At 42.5% G+C, this 14,814-nt stretch overlaps 2 protein-coding genes across 3 annotated transcripts; both read left to right on the top strand.

Moving 5' to 3' along the window:
* Positions 1-499: 499 nt before the first annotated feature.
* klhl38b (kelch-like family member 38b) lies at positions 500-4,545 on the top strand. 2 transcript variants are annotated; one of them, XM_086310745.1, is made up of 5 exons: positions 500-683; positions 1,734-2,954; positions 3,040-3,181; positions 3,273-3,378; positions 3,629-4,545. In XM_086310745.1, exons 2-5 carry the CDS (start codon positions 1,735-1,737, stop codon positions 3,916-3,918), a joined length of 1,758 nt encoding a protein of 585 aa, XP_086166871.1. In that variant the 5' UTR covers positions 500-683; position 1,734; the 3' UTR covers positions 3,919-4,545. The 2 variants fall into 2 exon arrangements, with proteins under 2 accessions (XP_086166871.1, XP_086166869.1); XM_086310743.1 differs by having other exon boundaries at positions 500-2,954.
* Positions 4,546-7,828: 3,283 nt separating this feature from the next.
* Positions 7,829-14,687, top strand: fbxo32 (F-box protein 32). The gene is made up of 9 exons (XM_086310742.1): positions 7,829-8,053; positions 8,535-8,659; positions 8,972-9,021; positions 9,149-9,241; positions 11,595-11,688; positions 12,273-12,457; positions 12,580-12,762; positions 13,114-13,257; positions 13,388-14,687. Exons 1-9 carry the CDS (start codon positions 7,941-7,943, stop codon positions 13,475-13,477), a joined length of 1,077 nt encoding a protein of 358 aa, XP_086166868.1. The 5' UTR covers positions 7,829-7,940; the 3' UTR covers positions 13,478-14,687.
* The last annotated feature ends 127 nt before the right edge of the window (positions 14,688-14,814 follow it).

Below are 14,814 nucleotides of genomic sequence, written 5' to 3'. Positions count from 1 at the left end.
TTGTGGCGAACTGTTTGTAATGTTGTGGCCAAAGTGTTTTCCATGTTCTTTTTTCTGGAATCCTGCTGAAACCTCCTCGTATCGCTCTGTTTATGTCGCTTCTGCTGTAACATAATCCTGTTTTTATATCTCTGTGTGTTCCACGAGCCAGCCGGCAGAATGAGCAGCCAGCAAAAATGAGTGTTATCAAGTATCAGTGCCGTTTTTACTGCTGCAATCATGTGCCAGACAGAGATAGAGCTGATGGAGTGAGCAGGAATGCGAGCTATAAAGAAGAAAAGAGAGGTCTCATGTGGATTTAATAAACAGAGGAAGAACATAATATCAGAAGAAGAGGGAGAGAGAAAGAATAATAAATAAAGGAACAATACAGATTTGGTGGTAAATCCAGACAGACTCTGAGACAGCTCTCTAGCATGTCACATGTGTCTGCAGCAGTGCTGCCAAAGACAAGCTCTATTTTTAGGGGAGGAATGTACACACGGGCCTCGTGGAAAGAGTCCATAACAACAAACAGTGCGCAACACACCTCTACAAAGAGAGAGGAGCGTACAGTCACATCGATTTAATGCTAGAAGAAAGAGGAAGACAGGGAAGGAGAATGTTCAGACATCATATTTGATGCTGAGAATTTACTTTGAACTCAGTGGGACCCCCAAGAAACCCTGAAAGAACCACAACAGGTAAGAGCCGTATTCATGTAAGGCTGCAAGGAGGACTGAATCTGCTCTGTGTGATGTCTAACCTTAGCAGTACCTTACATATACTGAAATATACTTATTTCATATGCTGAAATAAATGTTAATTTATAATGGTAAATGGACTGGTTCTTATATAGTGCTTTTCTACTCTGAGCATTCAAAGCACTTTATACAACTTGCCTCATTTCTCCTATTCCCTTCTATTTTCTATGCATAAGTTCTTTCTATCTAACATTCACACGAGCAGCTATGGGTGAGTATTTTGCCCAAGGATATTTTGGCATTCAGACTGTAGCAGCCAGTGATCGAACCACCAATCTTCAGATTAGTATATGACCTGCACTACCTCTTGAGCCACAGCTGTACAGCATTTAATACTTAGTTTTGACAGTATGTGACATTTGGTATTAACCATGTGCATTAGTTTGCACAATTTGTACTAATATCTAATGCATGAAACGTGTGAAGCTCATAAACATAAACACTGCCACACATAAACACAAAACACAAAATCATCATCTGTCCCATGACACCTCACCAAGAAAAATAATTTCATGGGTGTTTCATCAGAATTTTCGACTTAGTTTCCAAAATGATCAGACGGCCATGCTGCAGGCCTCATTGAGTATCTGTGTGTGGTTAAAAAGGCTAAATATGGTCCAACTATTGCCTGAACAAAGATTATGTTGCTGTTATGAGTTGAAAGGGTTGCAAACTTTAAAACTAGACATTTGGAGCAGAATTTTAGGAAAAGCTAACCATGTGCATTTGCAGGAAAATAGTTTCCTTGATTGATTCATACATTCGGATATTCGTTCATCAAGTCACTGAAAAAAGCAGAAAGGACTTAGCTCATCTAAGAAATAGAATCCCAATATGTTATCCGAACTACACAATAAAAAGCTGGTATTCTGACAGCATTAAGCCAATAAACATAACTTCACAGCGAGCACAGTGAGTAAGTGATCACATTGCTCATAGGCTTGAATAACAAGTTGCACGTGATAATCTGAGCCTGCTTTCTTTTCTCAGCATGGATCAACCAGCACGTGAGGTCTACCATTTCAAAGACAAAGAGCAGTCCTCCAACCTGCTCCTGCAGCTCAACAGACTGAGACAGGAGAACATCCTGACTGATGTGCTGCTGTGTTCAGATAATACAGAGATCCCCTGTCACCGAAATGTCCTGGTGTCCAGCAGCCCTTACTTCAGAGCCATGTTCTGCAACAACTTTGTGGAGAGACAGCAGACCAAAATAGACCTAAAGGGAATCACGTCCACCATTCTGAGCAGCATTATCGACTATGTTTACACAGGACTCATCAGCATCAGCATGGATGACGTGCTTCCTCTGATGCAGGCAGCATCCATGTTGCAATATGGCCGCCTTTTTGAGGCCTGCTCGAGTTTTCTGCAGGAGCAGCTTAGCCCAGACAACTGCTTGAGCATGATACGACTTTCTGATATCATGAGCTGTAAAAGTTTAAGAGACAAAGCAAAAGAGATGGCCATGAAGAGCTTCTGCGACGTGTCAATATCTGAGGACCTGTGTGAGCTGTCTTTGACGGAGCTCATGGGATACCTGGAGGATGATTCCCTTTGTGCAGAGGAGGAGCAGGTTTTTGAGACACTTGTTGCTTGGATCCATCACGATCCTTTGTCCAGGCGAGGTGCTATCAGTGACCTTTTCAAGAAGGTTCGCCTTCGATATATCCACCCCACCTACCTCTTCCAGTTCATAGCCAATGATCCTCTGATCCAGTCCTCCACCCTCTGCACTGAACTCATAGAATCTGTTAGACGCCTCATGTTCTCTGTTAGCACAAAATGCAGTGGAGACATCGCAGCAGACTTTAAACATCCCTGGGTTGCGCCAAGGCGCTACAGCTATCATGACATGTTGGTGGTGGTAGGAGGGAGGAAGAATAATGAGCAAACCTCCAGGGAGGCCATAGTGTTCGATGAGAGGAGCCAGATGTGGCAGTGGCTTGCTAAGCTGCCTGTTCGTCTCTACAAAGCCTCCTACGTTGTCCTACACAGTATCCTCTATGTCATCGGAGGTCTGACCACAAATCCGAAGAACAGCGAAGTCAGTAGAACTGTCTACACCCTTTCCCTTAAGACCAACCACTGGCGGACAGCGGAGCCTATGTTAGAGCCACGTTTTGCCCACCAGAGCGTCTCCTACCTCCACTTCATCTTTGCCCTGGGCGGCCTTGGACCTGACAGGCGATTGACAGGCAGCGTGGAGAGGTGAGATGGTCCGTCCTTAGTCAAGAAACTCTGCATACACAGAATGACACACATGAGCAAACACATCTCTCAATGCTCTCATCAGGTACAACAGTATGTTCAATCTGTGGGAGTTGATGGCACCCATGCCTGAGGCTGTACTGCACCCCGCGGTGGCTGCTACTAACCAGAGGATCTACATGTTTGGAGGAGAGGATGCCATGCACAACCCTGTCAGAATGATACAGGTATTACTACACCTGTTACCTTTGCAGTCATTTGTTTCATCCATTCACATTTATTCATGCACCCTTTTTATTTCTCCTCTCCCCTGTGTAGGTGTATCACATTGCCAGGAACATGTGGTCTAAGATGGAGAACAGAACAGTGAAGAATGTTTCTGCTCCTGCTGTGGTCATGGATGAGAAAATCTACATCATTGGAGGTAAAAGGGCTAAGACAGATAGAATAAACATGAACTGCACATGTGATAATGATAACTGTGTCATTTCACCGGGGGCCTGGACTGAACTTTCATACACGGTCCATTAGGAAAATGGGATTTTTACAGTATTCTTCAACAAAACAAAGGGATTCTTGCACAATTCTTGATGGATCACTTTACAATTTCATCACCACTACATACCAAACTATTGCATATGAATATATATATCATAATATCTTCTCTGTCACAGGATACACCAGGAGGATGATTGCATACGACACCAAGGCCAACCGATTCATCAAGTGTGCCAACCTAAAGGAGAGGAGGATGCACCATTCAGCCACCGTTCTCAGTAACGAACTGTATGTAACAGGCGGACGTTACATCAATGGCCACGACGTCATTGAAGACTCGGACGCTTTTGAGTGTTACGACCCGAAAACAGACACATGGACAAGTAAAGGGAGTCTGCCTTTCAAACTGTTCGATCACGGCTCCGTGACTCTCACATGTGTCTCACAGACATGGTCGAAATCATAAATTAGGCAGGCAGTAGTGTTTCGTTTTGTTTTGTTTTGACGTCAATATTTTATAGAACAAATGTCATTTTCATTTTTTAATGTTTTCAATTTAAAACTAAAGTATTTAAATGTTAAGCACTATTTATTCCACGACTTTTCTGTGTTGTTGTTTAATGCCTGACTCTGACTCGCATAAAAGAAGACGACTCTTGTTGCATAGCCTGCTCTTAACCTGTCTGGCTTCACAATGGGTGAGAGTGCTATTTTCAGCCTGCTCTAAATCCAGAGATTTCACCTGTCATGTTTAAATCGAGAGGGCTGTGTACCGGTTGGTGCAACTCAAAGCTGTGTGTGCAGCTCGTAGGTTTGAGCCTGTTGACGTGAGCAGCAAAGCCTTGGATCAGTTTCTGTCACTTTAATGAAAATGGTGGTGAAATTCATGTGATAAAGAGCAAGAGATTGTTAATGCAGTGCTGAAATCAAAATAAAAGCATACCAGAAGGTCCACTGTTTTGGGACTTTGGGTGCCGAGCATACTTTTGCATCAAATGCTGAAATCATTTGTTCTAAATGTTCAGGTTTAATGTTTTTGTACTGTTGTTTACTGGTTTTAGCCCGTTTTTGTACAGCTTGAAAATAAAATCACAGTCTATATATGTGGTCTTTCTTCATCCCCACAGTACGACTCAGCAGTTCTTGGTCTGTTGACAGTGAATCTCAATCTGAGCCGGTGCCCTGTATGTCTCATCGTATGTCTGTTTAAACCCTCTCACACTGGATCTCAACATGTCCAGACAGGTTCCTGTTCTCCACACACATGGAGATACAGAATGCAACCATGAAACGTTACCCTTTTATAAAGAACATGCTGAACTTTTACCCAGTGAGAACATCATTGCTGGCCCTGTGACAGTGGGAATTGAGTCCACGAATCCCATCTGACTCACTGATTTGTTATGGTTCACAAATTAGATGTATGCTAAAAATCTGAAGATATGCGGGACAAACAGCTTCCTATAGAATGATTGCATAGTGCAAGTTTAAGCAGCAGTTAAAGAGATTACATCATTTTATTCATCAGTGGCATCTGCAATGTAATGTCAGCCTTTCGTATGGCGTAAACACAATGTGACCAGAGGGGACATTTTTTTGAAACCATAAGTCACTGGGTCAGATGTTTCAGTCGTTTTGCTGCCAGCAAACGGAGCCCAGGGGACAGTGGGTGGAGTGGCCGAGACAAGGTGGTGTGGATGGGTGACTGGAAAAACTATAGGTGATCTGATGTTATTTTGAGCAACAAACAAGAAGGGCAAATGTTACACCACGTGAGGCATGTGGCCCGGCCGGTTTCCGTGCAAGCTGGCAGATGTGAGCGAAGACTCGAGAGAAACTCATGAGCGGGGGTTTCACAACAGAGAACCTGACCGAGTGATGAAACCCATCCAAGAGGAGCAGCAACAGGTGTATGTGTTTGTGTAACTGTGTGCATATATATGTGTGTGTGTGTTTGTGATTAAGGTGTTTGGCGTTTCAAGTGGGGCCGTGTCTGGTCACAACATCACAACAAAAACAGACAGAGGTGAGAGTGGAAAAGATCATTCACTGACGACCTTTCCTAGGTTCTAAGTTGACAAACATATCAGAGAAAGATATATTTCAACATATTTAAACATTTATCTAGATATAAATATAGAAAATGTATAAAGTTAAAAAATATACATTTATGCATCACATACACACATGCTGGCTCTGTAGGGCTACATTATTGGTCATTCCACGAGTAAACTAAACCCAGACTCTTTAGGTCATAGCTGCCTTCTTGGTCAGTCACTAACTGACTGCACTTGCTGGGACTTTCCAGCCTGCCATTCAGCCTAGTCTACAAATAGACTTAATCAGACTTCAGGGACTCACAGCATATTACTGCATTACCCTGAAGTTCACACAGTAATACATTTTAGGTTTTTCAGTTCCACTTCTCACACACTCTCTATGGTCACCCATATGGGGAACTACTTCTGCACAAACAGCTCTGCAGCTGCTGAGATTATATGCCCCGTATGGCTCTATTGTATCTAGCAGAGAGTGTTCGCAGGCCTTCTACATATATCAAGATGTTAGATTAAAGCCACAAACATCTGTTTCAAAAGCTTGAGCCATAAAGTTGTAATACGCAGTCTGAGGTGGATTTTTTTTCTACACGGTAAAAAAAAGGCAAAGAAATAAATAGAGGAAGAAGAAGCGGAAATACATTTGTAGCGCTGGGGGGTAGTTTGTGACCATCAGCAGCACAAAAACCACACGAGCCACATCTGCACGGCTTAATGTGTCAAAGCACAAGTGCTTCTTGGAGGGAAACCATGTGCCAGAGATAACATGTTTTTCCTGATCATATAACGTGTCGTGATATACGACAGCATTGTAAGCGCTCACTCACATGGATTGAGATACACACATGCGTGCACAGCTGCCATTGCAGCAGTTTACTGAGAAGTGTTTGCTATGTTGGAGCAATTTTTAGAAAGTTGACATTTATATCCGCAGCTAAAAGACAGGTTGACCAGACCAGGGTGTGTGTTGCAAGATCTTAAAGGCACTTCTTCATCAATCGCTTTTATCTTTGTTTTTTCAATGAACCGCTTGGTCATTGCACTGAAAGCTCAAGGCTGGCATGAGAAAAGCGATTAAAGCTGTAAACACACAGACATAAACTTTTAATGTGTATTCCGAAAAGCCACACACAGATTAATGTGTAAACGTGTCACATGTTTAATGAAGCTGATAAGATCCGACCCAGTGACCTGTAAACGCTATCTTCTGTAACGTGGGCCAAAGTCAACAAAATACCCTCATCCTGTCTTCACGGATCAATCTGGGCCATTTTGGGAAAACTGAAACACACTGGTAAGCCCCCTGAATTACACACACACACATGCAGACACAAACACACTCCTTCACAATCCACAGTGTGGCCAAATACCCTGGAAAAATCTAGAGGACAAATCAGTCTATTTATAATACAGAGTGAGACCGAGAATCAGGGCACTTAGCTGTGATATTGCAGTGTAATTTTCCCCCTTATAGATTTACAGTGTCATGAAGTGAGCGCTGATAAGGCTGAGCAGGCCGCTTCCTGAACAACAACTGTGTTTTATCAACATCAATCCATCAGGCATTAAAAAAAATGTTATTGTTTGAACAGGCAGGTTTGCAGTGTGCCTTCCTCAAAGTCAGAGGTTTGCTGCAGGATGGCTTACACAGCATATTTGGAAATTATGCTTGATTTGTAAACTATTGAATAGTGATTAAGGAAGATGGGATCAAATCAGTATGAATTTAACCCAGCTCTCGTTTGAGCACGCAGACTTGTGAGGTATATCATTTTTCTGTTTACCAAGTGTTATTTTCTTTATATTTAACCCAATCATCAAAAACAGCAGTGGTGATAGTAGATTTATGAGTGTAACAATGATTATTCCTTGTACCTGAACTCCGACCACAGCCAGGAAAGTAGCAGTGTCTCAATGTAAAAAAGCAGAAGAAAAAAATGAATCAAGCACAAAGAGTACACACAAGTCAATCAAACGACTGCAAAGAGACACAAAACATCTCTAAGTCCAAGCATAAAATGAAGTTGAAATTGACTTTCTCAAAGTTACATAATAGTCTGTATACATTAAAAAACGCCTTCCTCCAATGTGTTAAAATATTTGTTGGTGTCCCCTGTCATTATTTTCCATGACATGAGGAGTGTTGATTCCTCCGCTCGCTTCTCCGAGAGGTTGTGCAACGCTGGAGTTGATAAACAAAGCCACGTGTTGCGGGGAAGTTTCCAAAGTGGGCGGAGCTCGCGTGCTTCCGGGTTCTCACTTGGAGGATATAAAGAAGAGCTGCGCAATGTCAACAGTAGGCTAGAAACACAGGGGGCAAAACAAAGCACTTAGAAGCGGGGGTGGTTACATAATAAGCTAAATCAGAGGGCTTTCCAAAGATTTCTCACACATTTATTGACTTTGTTTAAGTTAGCGTCATCGAGTGAGGATGCCTTTTCTCGGACAGGACTGGAGGTCGCCGGGTCAGAGCTGGGTGAAAACCGAAGAGGGATGGAAAAAGACAACAACCGACGACAAAAACAACAATGTCTCCGTGCAGAGGTTGGTCATTAACCGAGAGCTAAGAAATGGCGCTGTCTCTGAGGAGCTTTGGAAATTGAAATGCGCCATCACTTTTGTTTGGTTAGAGAGAGATGGAGGGAGGAGGGACTTTCTTCAAAAGTCCAAACAGCATTATGAACAGAAGCAGGCTGACACACACACACCAAACCAAAAACAACTATAGGCCTCCACCTCGGTGTCGTTTCCTTCTCACTCACCTCAGTGTCTTTGTGTGTTTCTGGTTGCTATGTTACTTTCCTAGGCTAATCACCGAGCTATTAATAACCTCCCTAAACAAGTGAGTGGATTAACAAAGATCTGTAAACTTTCCAGATGAGCTACAGTCATTTCAACACGGCCCAAGTTACACTTTTTTCTTTGGGTTTGATGCTGGAGTTGCTCGTTGTGTAGAAGGAAAAGGTTAAAGTGGATTGCAGTTCAAAATAAATTAATAAATAAATGTGTCCTTGTGTTTTTGCAGCTTCTGCAAAGAGGCCGAGGAGGAGGAGAGTTTTAACAAGGAGAACCTGCTGCTTTCTTTCAGCTATGACATGGCTGCCAAGAAGAGGAAAAAAGACTTAATGAACAACAACACAAAAGTCCCATGTGAGTCCTTATTAAAAACAAAAAAAGGAAGCAAAATATTTAGCCCGTTTTAAAGCGTGGGAGTCATAAATCACATAGCAATGCATCAAACTTAAGTTGGAGTAGGTAATACAAGCAGGAGAAAGCTGGAAGGGAAGGCATTGGTGGAGCACCTCCTAATGACACTGATGTTTAGTCATTCTCCTGCATTTCATAAACTCCCTTTCCAAAGGCAGCTCTGAAAACTTAGTTGTGCTGAGTACATTTGTCACAGTGCTTATAAGCCGCTTAATGAGGGCAGGCCACTAACATAAACACTTTGCTTTCTCACAGATTTCCACAGGGAAAAATGGATTTATGTTCATAAAGGAAGCACCAAGGAGGTAACAAACCGACTCATTCCGCTTCACATCAACTTTTCATATCGTCATTGCTAATGTAAACATGCTGAGAAAACTATACTCCTGCTGAGGATTGCAATCTAATACCCTGATAATTAAATTCTCCCAGCGCCACGGATATTGTACACTGGGAGAGGCCTTCAACCGCTTAGATTTCTGCAGCGCCATCAAGGACACGAGGAGATTTAATTACGTTGTCAGAGTGAGTTCTCGTTTCTTTCCTTTCTTCTTAGTTTGTGCTGTCTCTTTCTGTTTGTCTTTCTCTGTGGTTGTTAATGGGAGATCTGTTTGTCAGTGGCACAGAAAGGCTTAAGGTTAAGAGGGTGTGTAGGCCTCTGCCAGCTTCTTATCATTGCTCTGCAGACAAGAGTCTCTCAGTGCTGATGATAGGGACCCAGGGAGTGTGTGTTTGAAGTAGGGACACAGTGTGGCTCTTTTTGTTTTGGAATATGATTGCCAAAGCATGTTGGTATCCCATAGGATTAAGCGAGGAACAGATGGATCATGTAGTGAGCTTCAATGACCAATTGGGAGATATTAGTGTCAGTAGCATTGTGGGATATGAACAGAAAACCTGGAAGGCCATGCACGGGAAACTCTTTAATGAAAGTCATCCACACATGCACAGAGTTTGAACAGATTCAGCTTGGTGGGTATTCCTGACAAAGACGAACAAAAAAGTGATGCTCGCTTGCCATCATCTAGTCGAATTTGGAGCTTCTTCCTCACTGAACTGAACACCAGCTCTCCCACATGTGCTCACATGTGAGGCGAAGGTGGGGGAGTGTGTATGCAAGAGGAGGGTGACAGCTGTGCAGTGAGGTGCGACCACCTGACAGTTGCTTTACGAAACCAAACCCGGTGGTAGTCAGATGATTCGGACCCCTCTGCAAACACAAACACAGATACCTCTGTCAGGTTAAACACCCTCCTTATGTGTTCTCCTCACTCATCCAGTGGTCCAGTGTCACATTTCTGTCTTTCTTTTTCCCTCTCTATGTTGAGTATCTGTGTGTCGTTCTTATCTAAAGAAGCATTTAAATGAGTTGTAGCCTTCTTCAGGAGGACACAAGAAAACTTTCTCTTGGCAGAACAGTGAGGTTTCAGGGGATCGTATTTTATACAGTGTCAAACCCATAAATGGAGATTGGGCTCTAATCTTATCGGAATACAAAATAATCTGGTAGTCCAGATAAGTGTTAGATTTACTGCAGATATTTGGCTAACTCCTATTTGTTAACATCTCTGTTGGAGTTTGGGATTGACCTTTTAGTTCAGGTTCCAGTTAACGAGTGCAGTGTAGTGTGGTAAGCCCAAAGAACAATATGGCTGTGAAACACTAGCGCCTGGTCTGGACACAGTGTCCTAGGTCACTGCTCTTCACTGGTTGTGTCTGATGGCATTTGCGGGTTCATTTAACTCTGTCTCAGTTACACAGATCAGATTCTTCCATGACAAGGCAAGTGGTCCTCCATTTGTTTTTGTTTTTTTTCTTTCTTTTTTTTCATCTCACAGCCAGTGAACGTAGGTTATTTCAAGGGCGAGCCATGTGTAACTTTAAAATGAGCATCAATGCAGAGATGGCACATAATAACAAAAGGTGGCGGCGTGTCTAATTCTGTCGGTGTGTTTGTGGAAAAAGTGTGAGCCGCACGCCAAAGTATAAAGCGCAGTTTAGTGAACTGCAGGAGCTAAAAGTAGATACGGAAACGCACATTGTTCTGCCCGGCTGCTCTACAAAGAGAGGAGCACTTGATGAGCTGCTAAAAGAAGGGCACGGGATTAAGTTTTAGGAATGGCGCTGGGAAGAGGGGGAGGGGGGGGAAGACAGTGAGGAAGGAGTGAAGAAGCTTAAAAATGGCAAAGCTGACAGGGAGCATGAGGATGAAAAGGCTCAAAAAAGGTCATTTGGTTAAAAATGATGCATTATTAAGATGGCTGGTTGGCTGGTTCTTATTTTTCAGTATCCTAGTACCCCAGAAAGTACCCCGCAGTTTACCAGTACGCTGATATACAAACAAAGGTCATGACGTGGTCAAAATGAGCCAGTTTCTCCATGATGTCACAGCATCTGCTGCATGCCAGACATGCCACCCTGTTGGAACCCGCTGTTTGTCCGCTAGCCAACGGCAACAGACATACATACACACACACGCGCGCTTACACAGTCACGCACACTCTGTCAAATGATTCGGCTAATTCACATGACAGGAAAACCAGGACTCAAACGATTAAAAGCTTGTTTGTGCCGGCATGGGGTGGCTGACCTTGTTGACAGCCTGCGCTCTTATCCAACACCTTTCCGAGTAGCTTCTTCCCCTAATAAAAGCCCTAGAATGCTGTTAGACGTCCACAGCTTCACTTGAGAGAAATGACCACATGGAACGTCTCCAAAGTTGTTCTAGGCAGCAATTATTGTTAGAACCAAGTGCTTTGTAAGAATGCAGCCTAACAATCTTTAAGAAACACTGCAGTGGAACAGAGCGTCTCACTTGCAGACAGGATGAAATTTATGTTGTTTCTTTTTTTCCCCCCCCACCTCCCCATTCCTCCAGCTCCTGGAGCTTATTGCCAAGTCCCAGCTCCCCTCACTCAGTGGAGTGGCGCAGAAGAACTACATGAACATTCTGGAAAGAGTGGTACAGAAAGGTGAGCTCTGATGCCCTGCCTCTTCATTTCAGTCTTTTTGTGTTTCAGATGATTTTCTTTTCATGTCGTTTTGTTTCCCTGTGCTGTTCTTAAATATTTGCCCCTCAGTCTACTTAGTTTTTGCTAAGCTCGTATATACAGCGTAGTGGACTCTTCTCGTCTTACTTTCTCAAAAGTGTAAACACAAATAATGCAGGTATAGCAAAGCTGAAGCTTTCGATATATGATGAAATGAACCTTTGTGATGTCTGAAGAAGGCTGGGGATGGAGTTCAGTGCTTTAGTGGCACGCTGAAAAACACTGACAGTCACCAGACCCGAGTGCAAGTCACAGTGTAAACTAAATGTTCCTTCTGCTAAACAGAGATTCAGGTTGTTTAGGTAGCGTTATGAAACTGTTTTGCCAAATATTTGAAGTTCTGCGGGGCCGTTCCATCACAACCAAATATTTAGTTTAATAGAGATTTTTTTTATTTTTTTATTTTATTTAAATTATTTTATTTTGCGGAGTCGCTGTCTACTTGGCTTGAAACTTCATTGTATCATTGTGGTCATTAATCTTGGCTGTTGACCAACTCTCCACAGTCCTCGATGACCAGCAGAACGTCCGCCCCATCAAAGAGCTGCTGCAGACCCTATATGTCTCGCTGTGTGGGCTCGTTCAGGACATGGGCAAGTCTGTGCTGGTGGGGAACATCAACATCTGGGTACACCGAATGGAGAACATCCTGCAGTGGCAGCAACAGCTGGACAACATCCAGATCAATAGGGTAAGCATCTGCCTACAATGCAGAACTCCAGAGGGGCTCTGAAGTGCAAATCTTTATTACATCATAGATTTTCTTCTTTTCTCTCATCTCTTCCTTTTTTTTTTCTTTTTTTTTTTTTTAAGCCAACAAATACAGGTATGACTCTGACTGACCTGCCTGCCAGTCTGCAGCTGAACATCATGCACAGTCTTTCTGACGGCAGAGACCTGGTCAGCCTGGGCCAAGTGTGTCCAGAGCTGGGGACCCTCACAGAGGACCGGCTGTTGTGGAAGAAACTCTGCCAGTACCACTTCACAGACAGACAGGCATGTAGAAATTTAAGGGAATGCAAACACTTGCGTACGTGGAATGTTCAGATGGCCTTTATGGCATCTGTGATAAAGCTAGCCTGGAAAATGGGAGGCAGTAACCCAGCACCATGCTCAAAAGGCATGCATTTGATAAGTGAGTGAGGGATTCTCACCTATAGGCTAAAGTGGGTTACAGAGAAGCTTTACAGGATAGACGCCCTTATGACAAAACTATCCATTAAGGTTTCTAAAAATCTCACTCTGAGTGTGACTAGTATTATATGAATAAAATAAAAGCCTGAAGTATTTATTTATTTTTTTTATTTTTTTGAGTAACATTTTTTAAAAGCCTGTCTTATATTTTAGATCCGGAAGCGGCTGATGGTGTCAGATAAAGGTCACCTGGAGTGGAAAAAAATTTACTTTAAGCTGAGCCGCTGCTATCCTCACAGAGAGCAATACAGCGACACCCTGCACTTCTGCACACACTGCCACATCCTTTTCTGGAAGGTACTCTGCTTCATTCTCTTTCATTTTGCACTTGATCAGTGTAGATGTGAAACTAAAATGTTCTTGTTTTTAAAGCAGAGGGGGGAAAAAGGCATTATAAATTCATGCAATGTTTCTTTTTTTCTTTCAGGATATAAACCACCCCTGCACAGCCAACAACCCAGAAAGCTGCACCATGTCCCTCTCCCCTCAAGACTTTATCAATCTTTTCAAATTCTGATCCCTCCCACTCACAGACGCCCCGAATCCCGATGATCGGACTGTACATACTGCTGTACATATTGTTTTCTTTAATATCATGATTCTTGGATGTATTTTAGAAGAGACTGGAGAGTGCTGAGGCAGCGGGACAGTTATGCAATCAGGTTTCTTTTGAGCGAGCACTGAGAACCCATCAGAGTGGGTTAACTGTGGAAAGCTAGTGGACGTGACGAAGAGCAGTAGTGATGTCGAGGAAATCGGGCTACATGCGAAGGAAATGAAGGGAATACTTAACTGCTGGAGTTCAATCTTAGTTTAATGTGTTTTCTGAAATTACACTTGCAAAGTAAAAGCACCTTTTGAACTTTAGATTTGAGCACCTTTTTTTTGGATTTTGTTTTTTCTTTTAATCTTGTATTTCAGTGGTTTCCAGTAATTGTTCTTCAAAGGAAGAAGAGCGATTTCTTTAAAGTTGTATTTGTTATTGCTCGTATGGGGAGGTGCAGTGTGCTTGGTGTTTAGATGGAGTCTGTACTAATATTCATGTTTGGAACTGGGATGAAGAAAAGTAAATGTTAGGTTGCAGCGGTACCTAAGAGAAAATGAATGTAAGCATGAGTTGTAAATAACCGTTTAGACTGGGTTTGACACGTTGACTCACTGTCAGTCTTTTCTATTTTGATTTCTTTTTCACTTTTATAAGGATTTGATTTTTTTCTTTTTTCCTGTTGCAGGCGATACAGCCGCAGCACGTGAGTGCAGTATTACCAAAGATTGTTATCAAAGTCAGTGTAACAGTGGTGTGTGCCTTTATCATGAAACTTGAAGCCGTATAGGTACAGCTTGTGCCTTGTTTGCAATGCTTTCAGATCCTAATGCTGTTTATTTTATTTTATTTTATTTTTTATCATTTTAAACATCAAGTGTCTCATTTACAGAAGGGTTAAGCTCTGAGGCTCTCACACCAAAGTTAACTGTTTGAGATATCCCGCATGACATCGAGCTGATTGTGTTTACTTAATGAGATTTTTGGCAAGCGGCTCAGCTTGTGCACTTGGGTTTGAAGGAAAAGTGCAGTCTGACCCAGACTCACTTTTTTATTTTTTATTTTATTTTATTTTTTCACTGATCAGACAGTGAAGAATGATGTACATGCTATGCAATGCATTCTCTTTATGTTCTGTTCAATTAATAAAAGGGGGGCAAAAAAGCCCTTAAAGCTGGTGTCATTTCTGAGTAGTCGCTACACCTTTCTATGGGGGGGGGGATGAATAGAGCACTTGATCATCATGGTATAACACACAGTTAAACTTCAAGGAATCAATCTGTCCAGTAAGGAAGCAGAATCCATTGTAC

This window comes from Aulonocara sp. 'chitande type north' Nkhata Bay, linkage group LG11 (genome assembly GCF_057382095.1).
Source record: "Aulonocara sp. 'chitande type north' Nkhata Bay isolate Kocher_YH1m ecotype deep benthic linkage group LG11, A_spYH_male_GT1.1, whole genome shotgun sequence".
NCBI lineage: Eukaryota > Metazoa > Chordata > Actinopteri > Cichliformes > Cichlidae > Aulonocara > Aulonocara sp. 'chitande type north' Nkhata Bay.
Note: the sequence above shows the minus strand (reverse complement) of the source record. Positions and strands in the feature narration are given on the sequence as shown.

Bases quoted from the DNA above. Each gene is read 5' to 3' on its own strand.
- klhl38b (XM_086310745.1), top strand. From the start codon at position 1,735: ATGGATCAACCAGCACGTGAGGTCTACCATTTCAAAGACAAAGAGCAG. The intron at 2,955-3,039 runs GTGAGATGGTCC...TGCTCTCATCAG, and splicing joins TTGACAGGCAGCGTGGAGAG to GTACAACAGTATGTTCAATC. The intron at 3,182-3,272 runs GTATTACTACAC...TCCCCTGTGTAG, and splicing joins ACCCTGTCAGAATGATACAG to GTGTATCACATTGCCAGGAA.
- fbxo32 (XM_086310742.1), top strand. From the start codon at position 7,941: ATGCCTTTTCTCGGACAGGACTGGAGGTCGCCGGGTCAGAGCTGGGTG. The intron at 12,458-12,579 runs GTAAGCATCTGC...TTTTTTTTTAAG, and splicing joins ACAACATCCAGATCAATAGG to CCAACAAATACAGGTATGAC. The intron at 12,763-13,113 runs GCATGTAGAAAT...CTTATATTTTAG, and splicing joins ACCACTTCACAGACAGACAG to ATCCGGAAGCGGCTGATGGT.